This window comes from Vigna unguiculata, chromosome 2 (genome assembly GCF_037176805.1).
Source record: "Vigna unguiculata cultivar grain cowpea cultivar isolate G323 ecotype 2 chromosome 2, ASM3717680v1, whole genome shotgun sequence".
Classification (NCBI taxonomy): Eukaryota; Viridiplantae; Streptophyta; class Magnoliopsida; order Fabales; family Fabaceae; genus Vigna; species Vigna unguiculata.
In genome coordinates, this window is record NC_140793.1 from 16,016,665 (window position 1) to 16,038,578 (window position 21,914).

Genomic DNA, 21,914 nt, shown 5'->3' on the forward strand with positions numbered 1-21,914 from the left:
ATTTTCGTACGTGTGTATATATATACCCGTAAAATTAGTAGGTTTTGATTTTGTTTGTTATTATGGTATTTGAAATTACTATTTTTAATACTTATACTTCATATAAATTTTGATTTTAATCACTAAAAAATTTAAATGAATATTTAATTTTCTGTTCTTTAAAATCTTTTTAACAAACATTGTATTACAACATTAGTATTTATCTTTTGAAATGATTAGTTAACATTTTTATTAACACATGAGTCGTAAATTAATATTATAAATATTAAATATTAAAAGTGGTGATTTTTTTTTTAATTTTAGAAGTACCTAAAACAGATAAAAAAATTTCATAATTGAAACAAAAAAATTACACAAATCGTATATGCCAACTAAAAACATGTCAGTCATAATAAATTATAAATAATAAATAATTATTTCTATTAGATTATACCTGTTACTCAAAAAAAAAAAATATTCTAATATGAAGATGAGCAAACAAGTCAAAGTACGTCATTCAAAAAAAAAACATAAAACGTAATATCCTTTTATGTCACTTTTTCATCTTTACGAAATATTCCAATAAAAATTATATATTTTTAATTTATAAAATTTTAAAATAATAAAATAACATTTATTCAATGTACCATACAGATTTAGTAAGGTCTTAAATTTATAGAGAACTTAATTCATAATTAAGCCAAAATAAAATTGATAAATGGTAGTTATGATCATGAGTCAGCGCTACGATGCACCGATATTTTAATTTGGGTCATGTATCTGTATCCGACACGTATCGTGTCCCATACTTTAGGATATTTTAACGATACTTATCAATGAAGTATCTAATTTATAAAGTAGTAATACATTACAATAAAATCTTTGAACAGTGGTCAATTTTAATGATAAAAAATAATTAGTCACTATATAGTAACTAAATTGACAATTAAAATAGTTTTAATAATGAATTGATTTTTAAATTGATCACTAACGTTAGCTACAAGGTTTTGACTAGGGATGTCAAAAAAATCCGTACCCGCGGGTATCTGTGGATAAAACCCGCAACGGATAAGAAACAGATATTAAAAATGTATACCCTTATATATATATATATATATATATATATATATATATATATATATATATATATATATTAGTAAAAACCATTATGAGTCTTCATTCAATAATGGTGGTAAGATTCTTACCCCACAACCGAGTAAATTACTTTCAGATACTATGGAGGCATTGATGTGTCTCCAAGACTAGTTATGGACTAACATGGAAGATAATGAAATTAACACTTTTACTTAGATATTTTAATTAAGTGATTGTTAGAAATTTTTAATGAACTTCTTATGTTTTCAGGCTCTTCTAGATTAAAATTGGACAACATGAAACTTTATAAAATGTTGCAAGAGGTGTACATTGATGAAGTTAGTAATTTCTTTAATATTTTATTCAAAAGTAAACTACAATATAAATTGGTCGTGATTTTTTATTTGTTTGTTTTTCAAGAATCAATCGGAGAAAAGAGACTTCTTAATCCAAGCACTAATTATGGTTAAATATTTATTTTTTAAAATATTTTTGTAAATACCCGCGGGTACCCGTGGATACTCGTGGATATGAAAAAAATAGACGGGTACCCGCATAACAAATACCCGACAGATATGGATACGGATACGGGACGAATATTTATTCAGCGGATAGGGTAGGGGGGCTACTACCCGTACCCTACCCGCCCCGTTAACATCCCTAGTTTTGACTATTACAATAATTAGTCTCTAATTAAAAAAAAATTGGATTACACATTAACAATCATATATTTACACGTCATGCAGGAATTACTTTATATTTTGTTTGTCAGGTCACAGTGTTTGCTGCAATGTTCATGGATTTGAACCATATTTCTACATCCATTGTCCTCCTGGAATGGGTTCCGATGATATCTCTCATTTACAGCAAATCCTTGAGGTATCTGATTCAGTATGTGAATTTTATTTTATTTTTTCTGGTTTTTAATCTAGAAAGGGATTAGGATTACTTTATTTAATTTGCAAACTTGTTTTTGTCATCTTTCAGGAAAGGATGAGAGAAGCCAATAGAAATAGTAATGCAGAAAAATTCATTCGCTGCATTGAGATGGTGCAGAAGAGAAGTATTATGTACTATCAGCAATCAGATTCTCAGTCCTTTCTAAAAATTGTAGTTGCACTCCCAACCATGGTTGCCAGTTGTCGTGGTAGAATTGTAGTATATATTTTCGATTATATTGATGATTTTATCATTTATATTTATGTTTATGCTGTATTTTTGGTTTTTATTGACTTATTTCTTAACTTGTTGTTGTATGTTTGACTCACACACACTTTGGGGATAAATCTTAGTTTTATAGTTGTCTTTGTCCACATTAATTATGTGAATAGATATTTCTTACCAATATTTCACAGGTATTCTTGACAGGGGTATTCAACTTGATGGTCTAGGAATGAAAACATTCTTGACTTATGAAAGCAGTGTACCTTTTTCCCTACGGTTTATGATTGATTGCAAAATTGTTGGTGGAAATTGGATTGAAATTCCAGTGGGAAAATATAAGAAGATAGTGGAAAGCATGTCTTATTGCCAGTTGGAGTTTGATTGTCTGTATCCTCTTTCATGTGTTAGTGTATGGGTTAATAGGATAAAGGATTATAGGAATACCAAAATCCTTGGATTGTTCTGTTCTCTCCTTGACAATATTATAGGCATTCTGATTTGATTAGTCATGCTCCAGAAGGGGAATATTCAAAGATGGCGCCATTTCGCATATTGAGTTTTGACATTGAGTGTGCTGGTCGTAAAGGTCATTTTCCCGTGCCTAGTCATGATCCTGTTATCCAGGTCCCTTGCCTTCTCTTTTTGCACCTGCAAATTAGTGCACTGTGTTATTGTTTTCGATCTAAAATTCTCAATTTTTGTTTTTTCAGATTGCCAATTTGGTTACTTTACAAGGAGAAGACCATCCGCTTATTCGCAATGTGATGACCCTTAAATCATGTTCTCCTATTGCTGGTGTTGATGTGATGTCATTTGATACGGAAACAGAAGTCCTACTAGCCTGGAGGGTAATTTCATTGTGTGCTTATCCATTTTATACTTATCAAGAAAAAATATTTCAGCAAACTCCCACAATTTTTATTCCGTCTCCCTAAATAAACTGTTGTTGGGATATGCTAATTAAATAACTGGTACCTTGCATGTTTTTTTTTCATAGGATGATGTTTTGTAGTTCTTATAACATCATCAATGGTCAATGTTATTAAATATCATTCGTCAATGAGTCAATTTGATATTATCCAACTGTTGAATGAATTATAACTTTTTCTCTATTACATCCTTATATTTTTTTGATGGAGGTGTTTTTTTCCTTGCAGGATTTCATTCGGGAAGTGGACCCTGATATTGTTATTGGATATAACATCTGCAAATTTGACCTGCCATATCTTATTGAGGTGTTGACTGGACTTTTAAATTTTAGAGTAGATAACCAGAAGATTTTATTTAAAACAAATCTTGTGTGCATGTTGTGGTTACTGTTTTAATTTAATTTGTTATTTTATTGTTTTTCAGAGAGCCGCAAAGCTGAAGATAGAAGAATTTCCAATTCTTGGCCGTATTAGGAGCGGTAGAGTTCGGGTAAAGGATTCAACTTTCTCATCGAGGTAAAGAGATATAGTTTGATATATTTTTCTGTCATCTACATGTTTCCTGTCATTATTTGATAGTAGTCATATTCTGGTGGGTTCTTAGTTTTTGTTAGTTTCATAAACTTTAATGAATATAGAAACTTGATTTCTAAAGCATATCTTGTCTTTTACGTTCTTAACATTTTCAATGAGTTTTGGAATTAGTTTTGTTGTCCTTTTATTTTCTCATTCTAATAAGTCATTTGACTATCTACCTTATTCAACTTGATGGTTTTGTAGGCAGTTGGGGACTAGGGAAAGTAAAGACGTTACAATAGAAGGGAGAGTTCAGTTTGACTTATTCCAGGTTATGTCAATATTGTTTTCCTTTACTTGACTCGTGATGGACACTCTGAGTTTATTGCTTAACAGGTTTATTTGTTGTGTTTTCATTTGCAGGTTATGCAAAGAGACTACAAATTAAGTTCTTATTCACTAAATTCTGTCTCAGCACACTTCCTTTCTGAGCAGGTAAAGTCATTCTTTTGAAGTCATTTCAACAATTATTTCCCCTCTTTATTGTGTATTGGTACAATGATAAGGCTATTGCCTTGTGACTTGGAGATGATAAGTTCAAAACTGGAATGCCTCTCTTCTTGGCGTAGGTTGTGTACATCTATCCTCTTTCGGTCCCATTAAGTGGGAGCCTTGTTCACTGGGTCACCCTTTTATCGTTTTTATTCCTTTATTTCTTGTTTCAAATACATCTGGAAAGTGGGAGATGTTTAGATCATGGTTGGAATTTGGAAAGTACAATTAAGACATCTTTATATTTATACATAAATACAATTCCTGTATATTTATAACCATAGATGCAGTTGCATATTTACATACATAAACTCATGATTTGATATGAGAATTGGACATTGCAATTGGATTGCAATGGAGTTGTAATTTTACAGATATACATTTTAATTGGTTCTTTTATTTTCTGTTTGTATGTTTGCATGTGTCTGCTTTTTTTTTTCTACATTTTGTATGCCTGCCATTATCTAAACAGCTTCTTTTGCTGGAATCTCGTCTTTCATTGTGAATGTTATAGTGCTTGTCAATCTATAGCTTTGTAACTGCATGTTCATATAGTGCAGAAAGAGGATGTCCATCATTCTATTATATCTGATCTCCATTATGGAACCGCAGAAACTAGGAGGCGCCTTGCTGTGTATTGTTTGAAGGTTCGTTTTCTGATTTTTTGTCCTAGGATTCTATATTGTCACTTTTTATTTATTTAAATATTTCTAGTTTTTCTTTTGTTTCCTATCTAGTTTTCACTGTTCAGTAAACTTTAAAGATATAAACATAAAAGTTGGCGATAATTTGTAACTCTCAGTTGATAAGGAAAATTATGATCTGACTGACCCTGCAACAGTTTTAGTTTGCATTGTTTGTTAACTTTATGGAATACTTCTGTTTGTAAAGAAGGCTCTGTTTCATCTGTCCTTTTGATGTGACGTGTAGAAAATAAGGATTTTCACCACTTAATTTTATTTGTCAAGCTCTCATTTGAGCTGTCTGTAACTAATTCTAACCAACTGATGACAGATGTTATTTGACATGTCATATTACAACGGCAGTAATATACTCAGAAAAATTTCAATAATTTTTTTTTATCTTACTATGCTTAATAATTTAGCTTTGAAAAGTTGTTGTTTGTGGTTTTTTTTTGAATTGCTTGTGGTTTGTTACATACTAAAGTGTTGTATCAGATATGGTTAATCCATTATGGGGATTTTAAAAGTGAAAGAAATTGACCATTTAAAACTCCTACTCTACTCGCTAATGTGCAGGATGCATATCTCCCTCAGCGGCTTTTGGATAAATTGATGTTCATTTACAACTATGTGGAGATGGCTCGAGTAACAGGGGTTCCAATTTCTTTTCTACTTTCCAGAGGCCAAAGCATTAAGGTAAGCCTCATATTTCCTTTTTAATGAACAAAGCTTAGAATCACTTAAAATGATGACTTGTTAAATTTGTATCAGTAATTACTTGTTTCTTTTCTTCCTTTCCAGGTACTTTCTCAACTTCTTAGGAAGGCGAGACAGAAGAATCTTGTCATTCCTAATGTCAAACTGGTTGGGTCTGAACAAGGAACATTTGAAGGTGCCACTGTAAGTTCATTCCTTTATTTTTCATATTTATTATTTTAACAGTTAATGGGCCTTTATTCTCAGATTCTTTCCACTTTCAATGTCTATACATGCATGTTTGTGTATATGCATCTTCTAATATGAAATGAAATACATTGTATTAGCTATCCATTCATACAACTATTCAATACCTTGTATCTTCTGAGAATTTTATTTATATTTGTCACTACAAATTAGATTATATACTGAATTGACTCATGAATTGGAAATACAAAGGCTCATAGCATCATTAACTTTTTACTCCAAGATTGCATTGCATCAAGGTTGTCAAATTTGAGTCTAGTAACTCAATAATGTTCTACAAACTCAAGATCCTACCTAAAGTAGTATACAAAATACCTAATCATATACCCAAGCTGTTGCCTTTTGATGCATATAGTTCAACTTTACAACTTGCAGGTGTTGGAGGCAAGGGCCGGATATTATGAAAAACCAATCGCTACGTTAGATTTTGCATCCCTGTATCCATCTATTATGATGGCCTATAATTTATGTTATTGCACTCTGGTAAGTATTTCACTGTTTTGATTTAGTTAAGCATGAGTTTTGTTTCTTTAGAAAAAACAAAAAAAAACTGATATAGGGTAACAATTGGTAGTTTTTTTTTTGTTTTTTTTTTTTTTTTTATCTTTCTTCATGTTAAATGTTTTTTAAGGTGACTCCTGAAGATGCTCGTAAGCTCAACATCCCTCCAGAGTTTGTGAACAGAACTCCATCCGGTGAAACATTTGTTAAATCAAATCTGCAGAAGGTATGTTGATTGAAAGCAAATTACTATTTTTCCTTTTTTCTTTAAGGCACTATGCTGATTTCATTTTAGAGGTTAATGCTTATATGAAGTTGAGGCACTGATGTAATGAAAATAAATTTAGGGAATACTTCCTGAAATTCTTGAAGAGCTACTAACAGCCCGTAAAAGGGCAAAAGCAGACTTAAAGGTATCCTTTCTGTGTACATGTGAAAGTTGACTTTTGGTGTAGATTGTTTTGGTGTCCGCCGTAGTGTTTTGATATATTCAAATCCACTAAATAAATTCTGTCAAATATCTATTTCAGGAGGCAAAGGATCCTCTGGAGAGGGCAGTGCTAGATGGTAGGCAGCTGGCCCTGAAAGTAAGCTGCTCTTAATGTTTTGCGTCTTTTTGCCTTGTCCTTCTTTTGATATTTGTTCATTTCTCTCTACTGCATAGTGCCTACTCATATTTGTTCATTTCTTGGTATTGGTAACATTTTAAACTCAATTTCTATTTCCTTTTGATCAGGTTAGTGCAAATTCCGTGTATGGGTTTACTGGGGCTACCATTGGTCAGTTACCATGTTTAGAGATATCATCGAGTGTAACAAGCTATGGTATTGCTTTCATCTCATACTTTGTTTGGTGTTTTTTTAGATTATCTTTTTGTTGAATTTAAATAGCATCTCCATTGAGTTCTTATTATGTTTTATTGGATGTCTGTAAAGGTCGACAAATGATTGAGCACACGAAAAAACTTGTGGAAGATAAATTTACTACACTTAATGGCTATGAACACAATGCTGAGGTAATATTTAGAAGTTTTGTTGTTTGATACATGTCATACTCTATGGGTTCATGGGTTAGAAGTTGAAGCTATCTTGGGTGTTTTTATTGGTCCTTATCACTGCATTTTAGTATGGGGAATTTAACATTGCACCAACAATATAAACTTTCCATCCTTGCTAATAAATTTTACACTTCCAGTAATGCATTTGTTTTGTTAAATTTTGGATAGTCATAACCCTTTTACCACCATATCAATCGCAAATGAGTTGCAATGTAGTGTAATTCTTTCTACTAGGTAATATATGGAGACACGGATTCAGTCATGGTAAGATTTGGTGTTTCTGACGTAGACCAGGCTATGAACTTGGGGAGAGAAGCTGCCGAATTTATAAGTGGAACTTTCACAAAGGTAACATTTTATTTTGCAATTTATTTTATTCTTATGATAGCCTGTGAAATTGATGGATCCTAAACTTGAAAACTGTTTTTTTTTTTTTGTGTTTTTCTTGAAAGCCAATTGATTTTTATGGATCACTTATTTTCGTGATATGGAAAAATGTTTCTTTTATATTTTCTCCAAACAATGAAGTACAATTGGTTCTAAAACAACTTTGTTTTTTATTTGCACGAGATTCCAATAAAAAATGATCTCCTCATGTACTACAAAGCTACATATTATCAATTTGATTATTCCAATCATTCTCCTGATCCTTCAAATTTGAATCAAAAAGTTATATGTTTTTTCAAATAGTTTAGATTTAACATATATAATGTTATTTCTGAATTTATATTCACGTTAATTACATGTTCATAACATTTGCAGCTAGTCTAGAGGCTTTAATCTTCATGTTATTTAAGCTTCAGCTTTTGTATCTCTAATCTTAATTCTATAAAACTTATTATTTTATTTGCTACATTGATTTGTCCTTACTTAGTTGTTTTTGTTGTGATCGTGAAGCCCATCAAACTAGAATTTGAGAAGGTTTATTATCCATATCTCTTAATTAGCAAGAAGAGATATGCTGGTTTGTTGTGGACAAAACCAAACGACTTCGACAAAATGGACACTAAAGGTAAACATTACTCTTTACCTTCGTCTTGGTTTGCTGAAGTGTCTCTTAAACTGAATTTGTATTGAACAGGAATTGAAACAGTTCGAAGAGACAACTGTTTGCTGGTCAAAAACCTGGTGAATGATTGTCTTCACAAAATACTGATTGACAGAGACATTCCAGGGGCTGTCCAGTATGTCAAGAATGCAATTTCAGATCTTTACAAGAATCGGATGGATTTATCACAGCTGGTTATTACAAAAGTGGGATCATTCAGAAATTTGATACGAATGCATTACCAAAATAATTCCTTTAAACTTGGGGCTAACATGCTTACTTTATCAGGGTTTAACGAAGTCAGGAGATGACTATAAAGTAAAGGCAGCTCACGTTGAACTTGCTGAAAAGATGCGCAAGGTTGGTTCTGTCATCTTCCATTTTTGGTTTTTTTTAAGAAAAAAATTGGATTCTTGTATTGTGGGTTGGCAAAGGAAAAAGAAGCCACTGTTATAGTACATGATCGTTTGCACTGCATGTGGAACTGTACTCGATTGAGGACTGTTTTTAGGCTTATTGAGCTAGTCATGTATCAGTTCTGTGGGACATACATGTATTTGATTTGATTTGGTTTGGTTTTGTAATTGACAGCGAGATGCTGCCACTGCTCCTAATGTTGGAGACAGAGTACCATATGTAATTATCAAAGGTGCAAGAGGTGCGAAGGTACTACCACATGTTACCCTCTATTTTTTTAGTTTTTTAAACATTGGTTCAGATTATCTCTAGACTAACACGTATAAGAAAATCAGGCATATGAGAAATCAGAAGACCCTATTTATGTTCTAGAGAACGACATACCAATAGATTATCAATATTATGTTGACAATCAAATTAGCAAGGTTGGTTTATCATTTCCTTGCATGTTTTCGATTTCTCCAAATTTGTGTTCTTATTAGCTTCATTGTATGCAGCCGATTCTGAGAATTTTTGAGCCAATCTTGAAGAATGCTAGGAGCGAACTTCTCCATGGAAGTCATACAGAATCGATTTTTATTTCTTCTAGTACTCCATCAAACCGTGGCCAATCGAAATTACCTTTTCCTAAAATGCTTAAATGCATTGGCTGTAAAACTGTATTAGGGTATGTATCACCCCTCCTTTTGTAGTGTTGTCTTAAAGTTCTAAGACTGTTTCTGGTTGATTTTAATTTCATATATTATAATTTTTTGTTTTGTTTTATTAGATTTTTGCAAAGAAAAGACACTGGAACTACAAAGAACATTTATACACATGCTACATTGGCAGTATATTTTTTGGTCTAATAATTTTTGTTTTGCATTTGATTCAGCAAGGATCATCATACGGTCTGTTCAGATTGCACAGAAAGGAAGGCTGAGCTATACTGTAAAACAGTGTCTCAAGGTGGGGCATCTTTGAAATGGTTTTGGTTTTGTTGTACAGAATGGTTACAGTTATTTTTTTATTGGACAAAATTCACAAAAACAAGTGGTGTTGTGGTTGTAGTGTCTGAGCTGGAGAAGCTTTTTGGGAGGTTGTGGACTCAGTGTCAGGAGTGCCAAGGTTCACCTTATGAAGATGTTCTCTGCACAAGGTTTGTCCATTTAGTGAAATTTCTTGGATGGTTCGGGCTCTTAAATTTCTTACTCTTGTTTTTGGTCTATTTTTATTTTGTGCTTTTTGTACAATAACTTATAATTTCGTTTTTGGTTTGGTTTCTCATTGTTGGACTGCTGTTACTGATTTCTCGGGTACTAATTTGTTGCAGTCGGGATTGTCCAATTTTTTATCGACGAAAAAAGGCACAGAAAGATTTGTGCAAAGCAAGCTCAGAATTGGACAGGTGGAGTTTTTAAGTTTTTCCAATGTCAGTTTCTTTCTTAATTTTCTTCCGTCTTCATAGTGGTTTATTCAATGAATTTCATCATTCATTAATAACCCCAAAATATAAAATGACAAGTTCATTCAATTTATTTTTTTGTGTAATTTTTTTATGAACTCATCCTAAGTTCACTATTTTTTGGTATTTCACCTAGGTTAACATACCAATTTAATACAATCTATTCACATTTAATTTGAATTATTATTATTATTTTTTAAAAGCCAGCAATAACAATAGTTACATGTATTTTCAGTAATAATATAGAAATAATGTATAATGATTGCATTTACAAAATTCTTATAAACATTTATGCCAAATTTATATTTTTAATAGAAAAGAATGCATTTACGTTAATGTTTAATGACATTCTTCTTGCTTTAATAAATTATACTTCACTTATTTTAAAAAAATAATGTAACACTTATTTCTCTTATTTTATTTGAAAATAGCATATTTGTTAAAACTTAAATAAAAAAAGTAAAAAAAATTAAATATTAAAGTTTTAAAATGGATTATTTTTAAGAAAAACTAAGCAAAGATAAATATTTAGGTATAAAGAATTTATCATTCTTGATGTTATTAATAAAATAATAATAGTACTTTTTATTTTATTTATATATTATTTATGTATATACTTGAATTAAAACTATGCTTAAATAAATTAATAAATTTAATATTTTATTTATGTATTTAAATTTTCTATTAAAATATTCTTTTTTCCAAACTATAAATTACATTTTTATAAGGTATTTTAAAAAGTTACTGAATATAATTTTTTTGATATTTTAAACATATAATTAAAATAACTATTCTTTTTTTATAAAACAACTTTATTTTTATTAAATTTTAATCAATATGCTGTTTTATACAAAATAAATATAGTAGAAAAGTTTCCTTTTATTAATATCTTGAATGGCGTTTATTGCTGAGAACAAATTAATTTAGTATATAATTCGTGTTTGATTTACTATTTGCAGAAACAAGTGATTTTTTAAAGATTAATTTGATACTTGAAAGTAAAAGTTCAGGGATCAATCTATACTTTATACATATATATTGTCGAAATCAAAATTTGCATTTCTTTATCAAGGACTAAATTACTATAATTCTACACTTCCATGAACCAAAATGTCCATTTTAACTTGTTACATGTTATTACATACATGTTAGTTGAACGTGGTTACCGTATTCTCTTTTCTTCATCTATATGATAATCTGTATATATTAGTTTTAACTAACGGACTTCAACCTATATTACTGTAATATGTAGCATTGCAAGTCTGTTTAAAAGGATTTATATAAATAGATGAAGGTTTAATATTTCTTTTTTTCAAAAAAAAAAACTTTGACTCTTTATCTTACCTTTATTTCATATGTAGAGATTGAAGTTAGTTTTACAAATTTTTAGTTATAAATTGTGGATGGTTAAAAGTAAATATTATGAATTGGATGTGTTATTGCAAATTTAATGCATGTAGAATCAGTCCGGATACTCCAAGGAGTAGGAAGAGTTTGTTTGGATTCAAGGGTGAACTGGTTGGGATGGTAAGTTTCATATGAGCCTTTGTTAATGTTGATGATTGATTCTTTTATGCTAAGACTATGCGCGAGTTTATTGTTCTTGGGAGAGACAATAAACAATATCATGGATTGTGTGATATTGGATGAGTTGTTGTAATCATAATATGATGTTTGTTTGTTAGTTTACCCTTGCAACTGTGTAGTTGCGGTTTCCATTTCTTTGATGATTATATGATTGTTGTTCCATCAGAGCAAATGTTGTAGATGTTGATTTGAATGCATCGCACCGAATAGCTTTGTGGTTGTATGAAAAATAAAACTTGTTTTATTGATTTTTGAATATGATAATATGATGTTTTGTTTGTTAGTTCTAACTTGTATTTGTGTTTGTAGTTGTGGTTTCTATTTTTTTGATGATTATATGATTGTTGTTCAATGAGACCAAATGTTGTAGATGTTGACGTTGATTTGAATGCATTGCATTGCACCGAAGAGCTTTGTGGTTGTATGAGAAAATGTTGCTGGACTATTTTGATATTATATTTTTAATCTAGGAATATTAAAAATGAATGTTTACTGTATATAATATGAGGGGATGTGATGTTTTAAGTAGAAAGATGGTGTGTAAAGGGGTCACATTTTTAGTATTTTTTTCTCTGGCTGTGGTTCTGTTTTTGATTTTTGTTTCTGGACTGGTTTTGCTGTGGAACAGTCCCTTGGTAAAGTTTTCTCATCATCCCATTTCCATCACCATTTTTTTTTATTATTGTTTGTTCACTTAAAACGTGAAGTTTACAGTTTTTTTTTTTTTTTTTTTTTAAATAATGAGAATGCCTGATGCTTGAAAAGCCTGGTATGGTATGGTGAGTGTTGAACTGTAGAATGCGCTCTTCCATGCTCTTTCCTTAAATCCCAAATTTTGTTTTTGGTCAAGTAATTATGATGCTTCTTATCTTATAAATGAAGTAAAAATAAATAAAAGTTTGTGGCTTGATGTGACTATTTTTTGCTTTTTTGTTATCTTAATGGAAGTCATTATTCATTGTTGGTCGGACATGAAGTGACCAGGGGTTCAAGAGATCGAAAAGATCGGAAGGTTTAAGAAACAAACTTAAAAAATGAAATATTTTATTTATAATTTATTTTTTGAGTTTTTTTATGTTAAATTATTCATTAAATTGTCATAATTAATTTCATTTAATATGATTTATGTTTAATCTTTTTTAGAATATTATTGATCTTAATTTTTTATTATCATTAACTTTGAGAAACTTTTTTTCGACTGAAGCAACTGACACTGGAATTGTTAACATTATTCTATAAGTTATATATACATTTGGAAAAGAATCTATTCTTTTTATATAATTAAAAATATTAATCGATTTATCATTTTCTACATGTATAATTTCCCTTAAGATATTTAATTCTGAAAATAAATCAAATTCACCAATATCCAACAAAATATCATGTTTTAAAGATTTTGAAAGGTTTAAACATTTTTCTTTCAAAAATGTATAATATAGTGACTTTAATTTTAACACTAAATAAAAAACCAAAAATATCTTCATATATTTTAAATTGTTCAAATCTACTCTGAAGTGTGGTAATTGTTCTATCTACAATATATAAAAAGTAATCAATTCTAAATGATTCTTGAAGAGATTTTACAATTTCATTATCAACATTTTCATCACTTTTTTTTTTTTGCGTTTCATACGTTTTTCACGAAACTTAGGTTCTATATTCATTTCAAAAGCAATTTCCTTGGAAGAAATCAATGCATTTTCAAATCCATTTTCTTTATACTATTCAAAAAATGAAAGAAGATCTTTTACTTGTTCAATAGCTTCATCAATGCACATAACTTTTGATTGTAAATTCTTACTTAAAGAGCTAACTGCAAATAAAATGTCATACCAAATATTCATACATAACAAAAACTCAAAGTTTTCTAGTTCATAAGTTGTTAAAAAATTAGCTTCACTATTTTATTTTAGGATCATTACTAACTTCAGCTAATTCAAATAAAACATCTCGTATTTGTGAAGTTTGAAATCTTATAGCTTTCACACTTTCAATACGACTTTCCCAACGTGTTTGTGAAAATGATTTAAGAGTTAAGTTATGTATATGGGCTTGTAAAATTTTCCACCTTTTTTGTAGAAGAAGAAAATAAAGTATATTTATGTTGTAACACACCAAAAAAAGATGTAGCTTTTGGACAAGAGTTAGCCCTATCACAAATTACTAAGTTTAAACTATGATAACCACATGGAGTATAAAATGATCTAGGATTAATATCAAAAAAAAATTTCTTCACACCCTAATGTTTTCCTTTCATATTATATCCCTTATCATATCCTTGGGAAGACCGTTCATGATGACAACACGTACCAAGATAGATGTGCATGCAAAATCAATGACTATGGAGATAGAAGACGAGAAGGTGCAGTTCAATGTGTTAGAAGCCATGAAGCACCCGACTGAAGACCATTCTTTGTTTTGTATTGATTTACTAAGTGATGTAATGAATAATTTTGCTTTTGGTTTTTTAGACATTTTCTCTGGGTTTTTTTCTTCTTTGGATTTTTCTTTCTCAAATATGTCGTACACAATTTTTGACGACAAAGAAAACTTTAAAACAGGTGATATAAGAACGCAGTTTCACTAGATGATACCTATGTGGCGTTCGAGTGTGATGCTAAGGTGGCTGAAATTACCTTAGGTAATAAAATGTTGTCGTCTGTGGAACAACCACCTACTTTGGAGTTGAAACCCTTGCCATCTCATTTGAAATATGCTTATCTTGAGAGGGATGGAAAACTCCCTATTATTATATCTGCCTTGCTTACTAATGAGCAGGAACAACAATTGTTGTAGGTTATCAAAGATCACAAGAGAGCAATAGGTTGGACGTTGGTAGATATTCCTGGCATTAGTCATTCCTTCTGCACACACATAATACTCTTAAAGGAGGATGTTAAGCCAACAAGGCAGCCTTAGAGGAGATTGAATCCTCGGTTGATGGAGGTTGTGAAGAAGGAAGTCACTAAGTTACTACAAGCAGGTATTATATATCCTATTTCTGACAACACTTGTGTGAGTCCTGTACATGTGGTCCCTAAGAAATCTGGGATCACCGTGGTCAAGAACGAGTTGATTCCTACTCGTATTCAGAATAGCTGGAGGGTCTGCATTGATTATAGAAGACTAAATCAGGCCACCAAGAAAGACCATTTTTCCTTACCATTCATGGACGAGATGTTAGACAGATTGACAGGTAAGTCTCATTACTGTTTTCTTGATGGATTCTCTAGGTATTTTCATATCTGCATAGCCTCAGAGGTTTTCACCCAAGTGTTGTCAGAAATAGGACATATAATACCTTCTTGTAGCAACTTAGTGACTTCCTTCTTTACAACCTCCATCAGTTGAGGATTCAATCTCCTTTGAGGCTGCCTTACTGGCTTAGCATCCTCCTCCAAGAGTATTATGTGCATGCAGAAAGAAGGACTAATACCAGGAATATCTGCCAACATCCAACCTATTGCTCTCTTGTGATCTTTGATAACCTACAATAGTTGTTGTTCCTGCTCATCAGTAAGCAAGGCAGATATAATAACATGGAGTTTCCCATCCCTCTCAAGATAAGCATATTTCAAATGATATGGCAAGGGTTTCAACTCCAAAGTAGGTGGTTGTTCCATAGACGGCAACATTTTATTGCATAAGGTAATTTCAGCCACCTCAACATCACACTCGAACGCCACATAGGTATCATCTAGTGAAATCGCATCCTCAATATCACTTGTTTTAAAGTTTTCTTTGTCGTCTAAAATTATGTACGATATATTTGAGAAAGAAAAATCCAAAGAAGAAGAAAAACCAGAAAAAATGTCTAAAAAACCAAAAGCAAAATTGTTCACTACATCATTTAGTAAATCAATACAAAACAAAGAATGGTCTTCAGTCGGGTGCTTCATGGCTTCCAACACATTGAACTGCACCTTCTCGTCTCCTATCTTCATAGTCATTGATCATGCATGCACATCTATCTTGGTACGTGTTGTCATCATGAACGATCTTCCCAAGATTATTGTAGTTGAACTCATTCCTTCATCGTCCTTCATGTCCAAGATGTAGAAATCTGCAGGAAAAATTAACTTGTCCACTCGGACAAGCACATCTTCTAACACACCTGCAGGGTTAACTGTGCTACGGTTGGCCAGTTGAATGACCACACCTATAGTCTTAAGAGGTCCAAGATGAAGAGAAGTAAAAAATGACAAAGGCATCACATTTATAGAAGCTCCTAAATCTAACATGGCATTGTCAAACTTAGTACTTCCTATAACACAGGGGACAGAAAACATACCTGGATCCTTGCATTTTTGTTGTATTTCGATAGATCTCTTAATCAAGCTTGATACATTTCTTTCCAAGTTCACAACCTCATTATCCCTAACACGCCTTCTATTGGTGCCAAGTTCTTTAAGAAACTTGGTGTATTTCAGAATTTGCCTCACAACATCCAACAAAGGGATGTTTATCTCTACCTTCTTAAAAGTATTCAAGATTTTTTGGTCCAACTCCTCTAACTTCTTTGTTTTCAGTTTCAAATGATTTGGATAGGGAGGAAGGGGAGAATAAGATGAAGAAGAATTAGAAGAAGAAGAATTAGAGGATACTAACCTGGAGTCATTAGTGGGTGTAGGCGTCTCAAATGTACATGGTATTGGTTCGCCTGATCCTTCACTTTTATCAATGGATGCAAATTCGTTTTCCTAATCTTCATTCTCTTGGGCTTCCTCAAGTCCTCGTACCTGTTTACCCGATCTTAAAGTAATAGCACTTACATTACGTGGGTTGACCACAGTTTGTGCAGGTAGTTGACTTGATCCTTGATTAACTTTAGATTTTAAATTCTCCGCCCTTTGATTCAAGTCAGTAATAATCTTTTTTACTTCATCATTCTGCTCAACCATAATATTCATAAATTTTTCTACCAGCGATGCAACATCTGATTGAGGTTGTTGTCTCATTTGAGGAGGAACATAAGGTTGCTCGTGTTGTTGATTACCCCATTTCATATTTGGATGATTTTTCCAACTTGGATCATACCTATTGGAGGACAAGTCATAATTCTTCTGAGATGTTTTATTTCCTCCAAACATGTTGGTAGCAGAAGCTTGAGATGGTTCCTCCACAATAGTTCCTGTTAAGCTAGGGCATTCATCAGTATAATGGCTTGTTGAAGTACAAATTTCACACACCTTTGTTATTTTTGGAGTTGATTTTTTGAACAAGCTTGCAATCTCATCAAGCTTCTTTTCTAACCCAGCTATTCTTTCATCCATCTTTTTTTCATTTGCTGCATAAGTCTCAACTTCGTGGTCTCCCCTTAACGACGTTACTGAATTTGCTCTTGTTTCATACTGTTGACTATCAGTTGCCTTTCGTTCAATCAACTCTCTAGCGGCTTGTGGCAATTGATCCAGAAAAGATCCATCGCTTGCAACATCTACCTATTGTCTGTCTGACAAACTCATTCCTTCATAAAAGTATTGAATGAGGACAAGATGCACAGAGTTTGTTGAATCTTTCCCAATATTCACTAAGGGTTTCTCCTTCTCGAGATGCAGAGAAATATTTCTCAAGAAAAATTCTTTCCATAGTTTCCTAATTAGTGATTCTCAATGAAAGGTAGTACCATCAATCTTGTGTCGCTCCTTGAAGGGTAAAAGGAAAAACTCTCATTTTGAGGGTTTCTAGTGCGATCGTGGGAGATTTAAAGTTTTCACAGATCATATGGAATTGCCTCAAGTGTTTGTGTGGATTCTCTCCTGATAACCCATGAAATTGTGGCAAGCCCTTTAGTAGGTCACTCTTGAGCTCACACTACCCTTCTGGGTATTGGATGTTGTTGATGATGATGGGATTGTTGGATGTGGCCAACTGTCTGATGGTTCTCTCCTCCATTATGTTTGGATCTGGATCTGATGAAGGATCTAAAGATATATTTGTGAATGGAGGGGATGAAGGTATTGTTTCTGCAGTAGCTTCAGATGTAGAAGGTGTTCTCTCAATAGAACACCCGAATTCAAGTCTTCTACGTGTTTTGCGCAAGTTTCATTCAAGTTCCAGATCAAATTGATAGATTTTACCCGGGTTGGCTCAGGTCATGCACTATGCAGTCTGAAGATGTTCCTTTCTTTTTTATTTTTTTTCTTATTAGTGTTTTGTAAAAAGATTTCAAGAAAGAAAGAATTTAAGATGTTGTTGGGTTCACTCCCAGGAAAGAGAGGTGCGTCACAGTGGACAACTTAAATACCAGCCAGAGTTTTCCCAACTAATCTCAAAATATTTCTAAAGAGAAATTCTTAATCAAAACAAAAACAAAAATTTTGCTAGAAATATTGAAAACAACTAAAGACTACAAAAAAAAACTCAAACTTTATTAAACGTATATGCGTAAAAAAAATAAAGTAAAATAAAAAAGTGAAATGAATGAATAAGAATCAAAATAAAGAAAATACTAACCGCACTCCCCGACAACGATGCCAAATTTGATAACGTTGTCGTTAAGCGATCAAATTAACACTACTTAACTCTAGCAACTTCAGTATTGCCAAGTTAGTAGTGAACCAACTAGATAGGGTTAAGCTAACCCTGAGTCGTATCCCAACGAGTACATAATTGATTTTTAATATTTGACTCTTATAAAAAATCTATCCTAATGCAACTAAACTATATGATAATATGCAAAAATTTAGAGAAGAATTTAAGAATAAAATAGCAAATTAATAAAAGACTTAGAAACAATTATAATAAAACAGGCCAATTCCACTGCTTTCAATATAGACTCTTCATCGGTCATCTTCAAATTATTGTTCAATTAGCTATTGTTTTCCTCTTCAAATTAATTAAAGTAAATTCTTAACTAATTTGTTGGCGTTCTTACTATTAACTAAAAAAGTAAATTCTCAATCAAAAGTAAGAACTTTGTAGATTAATCATAGTAGATTCAATCATAGTACATTCTCAATTAAATACTATTATGCCTAATCATGTCTATTCTTTTATCTCTAAAATCAAGTAAGAAACTAATTAACCAAAGTAAATTCTTGATTAATTCTAATTAAAGTTTTTACCTCTAATCAAAGTAGATTCTCAATTATTAGCAAAAACTCTTTTAATTACATAAAAGTTTCTAAATTTAATAAAAGTAAATTCTCAATTAAAGTTAAAAACCCTTAACTCATGTGATTAACGTGCATGTAGATTAAAACATATAACTATTTAGCTATGATGTAAAACCATTACTTTTCACGTGATTTGGAGATAAAAGACATAGATGAATGAAAGTAAAAACAAGAACGAGAGAGGTGGTAGATGGATGATAGCTGCAAAAACTAGAGAGTTGCTAAGTGTCCTTCTTCTGCTCCCTTAGGTCTATTTATATAGGCGTCGATTGGACTTGAGCTTTATATGTTTTGTTGCTGAAATATTTTATCTTTATTTAATTAATTAGCAACTTAATTTTTGTCCAATTTTCAATTTTTCCCCTCTTCTTTGACCATTTTTGCAGTATTGACCAGAATTTGATCAAAGTTGACTACTGCTTTGACCATTTGTCCTGTTTGACCAGCTGATTGCCCTATCAAAGGTTGACACGTGGAAATGCACTTTCTCTCTCCAGAATTAGGGTTTCTGCCTCCATGGTTTGTGCATCCATGATGGATTGTGGCTGCCACAATGGTGGTTGTGCTGCTGTGGTGGAATGATGCGTTGACGTCTGTTGCGTTCTCCGATGGACGCAAGAATAGTTTCATGGTACGGATGCAAAACGTGGTAGTTGCGTCTTTCTTTTTCGCCAATGGAGGTGCTGTTACGAGTAAGCTGCTTGCACCGTGGAGATGAAGATGGTGCAGGTTCATAGCGTTTCTTCTAGTGATGCGAACTGTCGCTGGTACCTTCGTCTTCGCGGTGGTACGAAGCGAATCTGGTTCGTTGCACGGAAGATGTAGATCTGTGGTGGCGCGACGTCGAGGTGTAGGAATGGCGTGGAAGATCACGTACGGTGGTGGAGTTGCGAGATTCGAACAACTGCGAGGTTGTAGTTCTGGCTGACGGTGATGCTGGATCGCGCGGTGCAGGTGAGGTGGCTTTTGACGCAAGTGCAGGTTTCGGTACTGCAGTTGTTTGCGTCGTGGTCGCGCTTCCATGGTGGTTGCTCGCGTTGAGATATGGCGAGGTCCATGGTGGCCAGAGGTTGACCGTGTGATGGTGGTGGGAGAGGAGAAAGATTAAGATTTCTTTTTGGGAAGGAGATGATGACGTGGCAAGCTCTGATTAGTCAATTTAGTGAGTGGAGGATTATGACACATGTCATCATGTGGTTGGACAGATTAATTAGTGGAGGATTGGCACATGGCATGATCTGGTTGAGTGGAGTTTAAGTGGTAGGAAGGGTGCAACTTAGTAAAAACTAGGGGTGCAGAACAGGTTTTTTAGGTGGTCCACTTGTAGGAGGAATGTGTAAAATAAAAATTGGGGGTGTTATTCCTTTCCAGGATTTTCTGATTTTTGACTTATTTTGTAACTTTGAATATTTCAAATCCACACTGTTAATGACTCAAATTAAACTTCAGTTGCATCAATAAACGTTAGAATATCCAATAATATTTTATGCAACTAAAATCAATTTTTACGCCATCTTTATCTTATGAATTCAATAAATCCAATAATAATGAATCCTGATTAAATTAATCTTTAAAGCACTAAAATTCAATTAAATCCCCAGATTAAATATTAAATGAGGGCAAAAATTTGAACTAATCAATTTCACTTGTTAACAAATTTATCAACTCATTTTTCATATTATGCCCAAGGTAATTGTAACGTCTTAGCCAACAATTATTTATTTAAAATTTAAAATAAAAGTAATAATAATCTGCATTTATTAATGAAATATTTTTCCCAAAAATGCGGGAAAAATTAAAACTTTATTTCAAACGTGCCAAATAAAAAAATTTCATAAAGGCGTTCACCTATTACAAATAATAAAATTGTTCATAACACTAGTTACAAAATAAATCCATAAAACTCATGAAACATCTCTATGTAAAAACTCTCATGCGGCCCCACTCCGGCTCTAAGTTTCTACGGGCTCACCTGCATCAACATCTGCTCCCATGTAACGAGTTACATAATCATCGCCAAACACACATATAGGGTGAATTCAAATAAAAAAATACAATATATATTAACAAATATAATTTCAAACCCATGACCTTGTTAGAACCTCAATCCTTAAACCTCGACTTTCAAATCCTCTGTTGGACGCCTCTTGATTCTACACCCCTTGATGGTTACACTGATTGATCCTTGCTGCCACAAGTGTCTACTCGCCCCTCCAGGCCACCACCTAATAGTCCACACGCAAGAATAAACGTGTCACGACCACAATCTGCAACACCAAGTGGAGTTTTCCAATACAAACCGTAATCCGTATTTTTTCCAAGACTACCAAACTCGTCAGATAACACCGAGGAGGGCAACTTCCGGAACCCATTCATACGAGTCACGATCTCGCACACTCCACTAGACTTCCAAAACCACCAGGCTACAACCTCGAGTGGCAACGTGTTACCCCAATATAAGTTGCACTCGTAACTAGGCCCCTAGCAAAGTATCACATAAAGACCTCCATCCAAATCTGTGTAGAATCCTCCACGCAGACCACATCTGCACCTGGAACCGCCTGGTGCCTCCACTGCATCGTTGGGCGAACTTGAGCTCTAGACCGCCTAGCAGCATCCCCCCCACCACCAGGCGCAATGCGCCTTCCAATGCTACTGTCAGCCCAATTCCGCCTAGCAGAACCATCCCTTATGTTAGGCGCCACGTGTGTCCAGTGGCAGCCACTATTTTGGGTCCCTACTGTCTGGCGGCTTGTCCCGTGTCACCATGTACCATACCAGTAGCGCAATGCTACTAGCTTTTGGCACTTTGGAACAAGTTTTAATGAACCTCACGCACGCAGCACACTCAATTAGTAACC

General features: G+C 32.9%; 1 protein-coding gene across 5 annotated transcripts; it reads left to right on the plus strand.

Annotated features, from left to right (window-relative positions):
• The first annotated feature begins 1,841 nt into the window (after nucleotides 1-1,841).
• LOC114173115 (DNA polymerase delta catalytic subunit-like) lies at nucleotides 1,842-20,516 on the plus strand. Of its 5 annotated transcripts, none has more exons than XM_028057339.2 (30): nucleotides 1,842-1,953; nucleotides 2,062-2,221; nucleotides 2,430-2,625; nucleotides 2,727-2,862; nucleotides 2,949-3,086; nucleotides 3,396-3,473; nucleotides 3,592-3,683; nucleotides 3,948-4,014; nucleotides 4,107-4,178; nucleotides 4,796-4,882; nucleotides 5,495-5,614; nucleotides 5,720-5,818; nucleotides 6,257-6,364; nucleotides 6,513-6,608; nucleotides 6,730-6,795; nucleotides 6,913-6,969; nucleotides 7,119-7,206; nucleotides 7,318-7,397; nucleotides 7,674-7,787; nucleotides 8,337-8,451; nucleotides 8,521-8,693; nucleotides 8,776-8,847; nucleotides 9,079-9,153; nucleotides 9,240-9,329; nucleotides 9,402-9,571; nucleotides 9,779-9,852; nucleotides 9,955-10,042; nucleotides 10,217-10,291; nucleotides 11,809-11,875; nucleotides 19,440-20,516. In XM_028057339.2, exons 1-30 carry the CDS (start codon nucleotides 1,912-1,914, stop codon nucleotides 19,443-19,445), a joined length of 2,901 nt encoding a protein of 966 aa, XP_027913140.1. In that variant the 5' UTR covers nucleotides 1,842-1,911; the 3' UTR covers nucleotides 19,446-20,516. The 5 variants fall into 5 exon arrangements, with proteins under 5 accessions (XP_027913140.1, XP_085525676.1, XP_085525678.1 ...); XM_085669550.1 differs by having other exon boundaries at nucleotides 19,500-20,516; XM_085669552.1 differs by lacking the exon at nucleotides 9,240-9,329 and having other exon boundaries at nucleotides 19,500-20,516.
• Nucleotides 20,517-21,914: the final 1,398 nt, after the last annotated feature.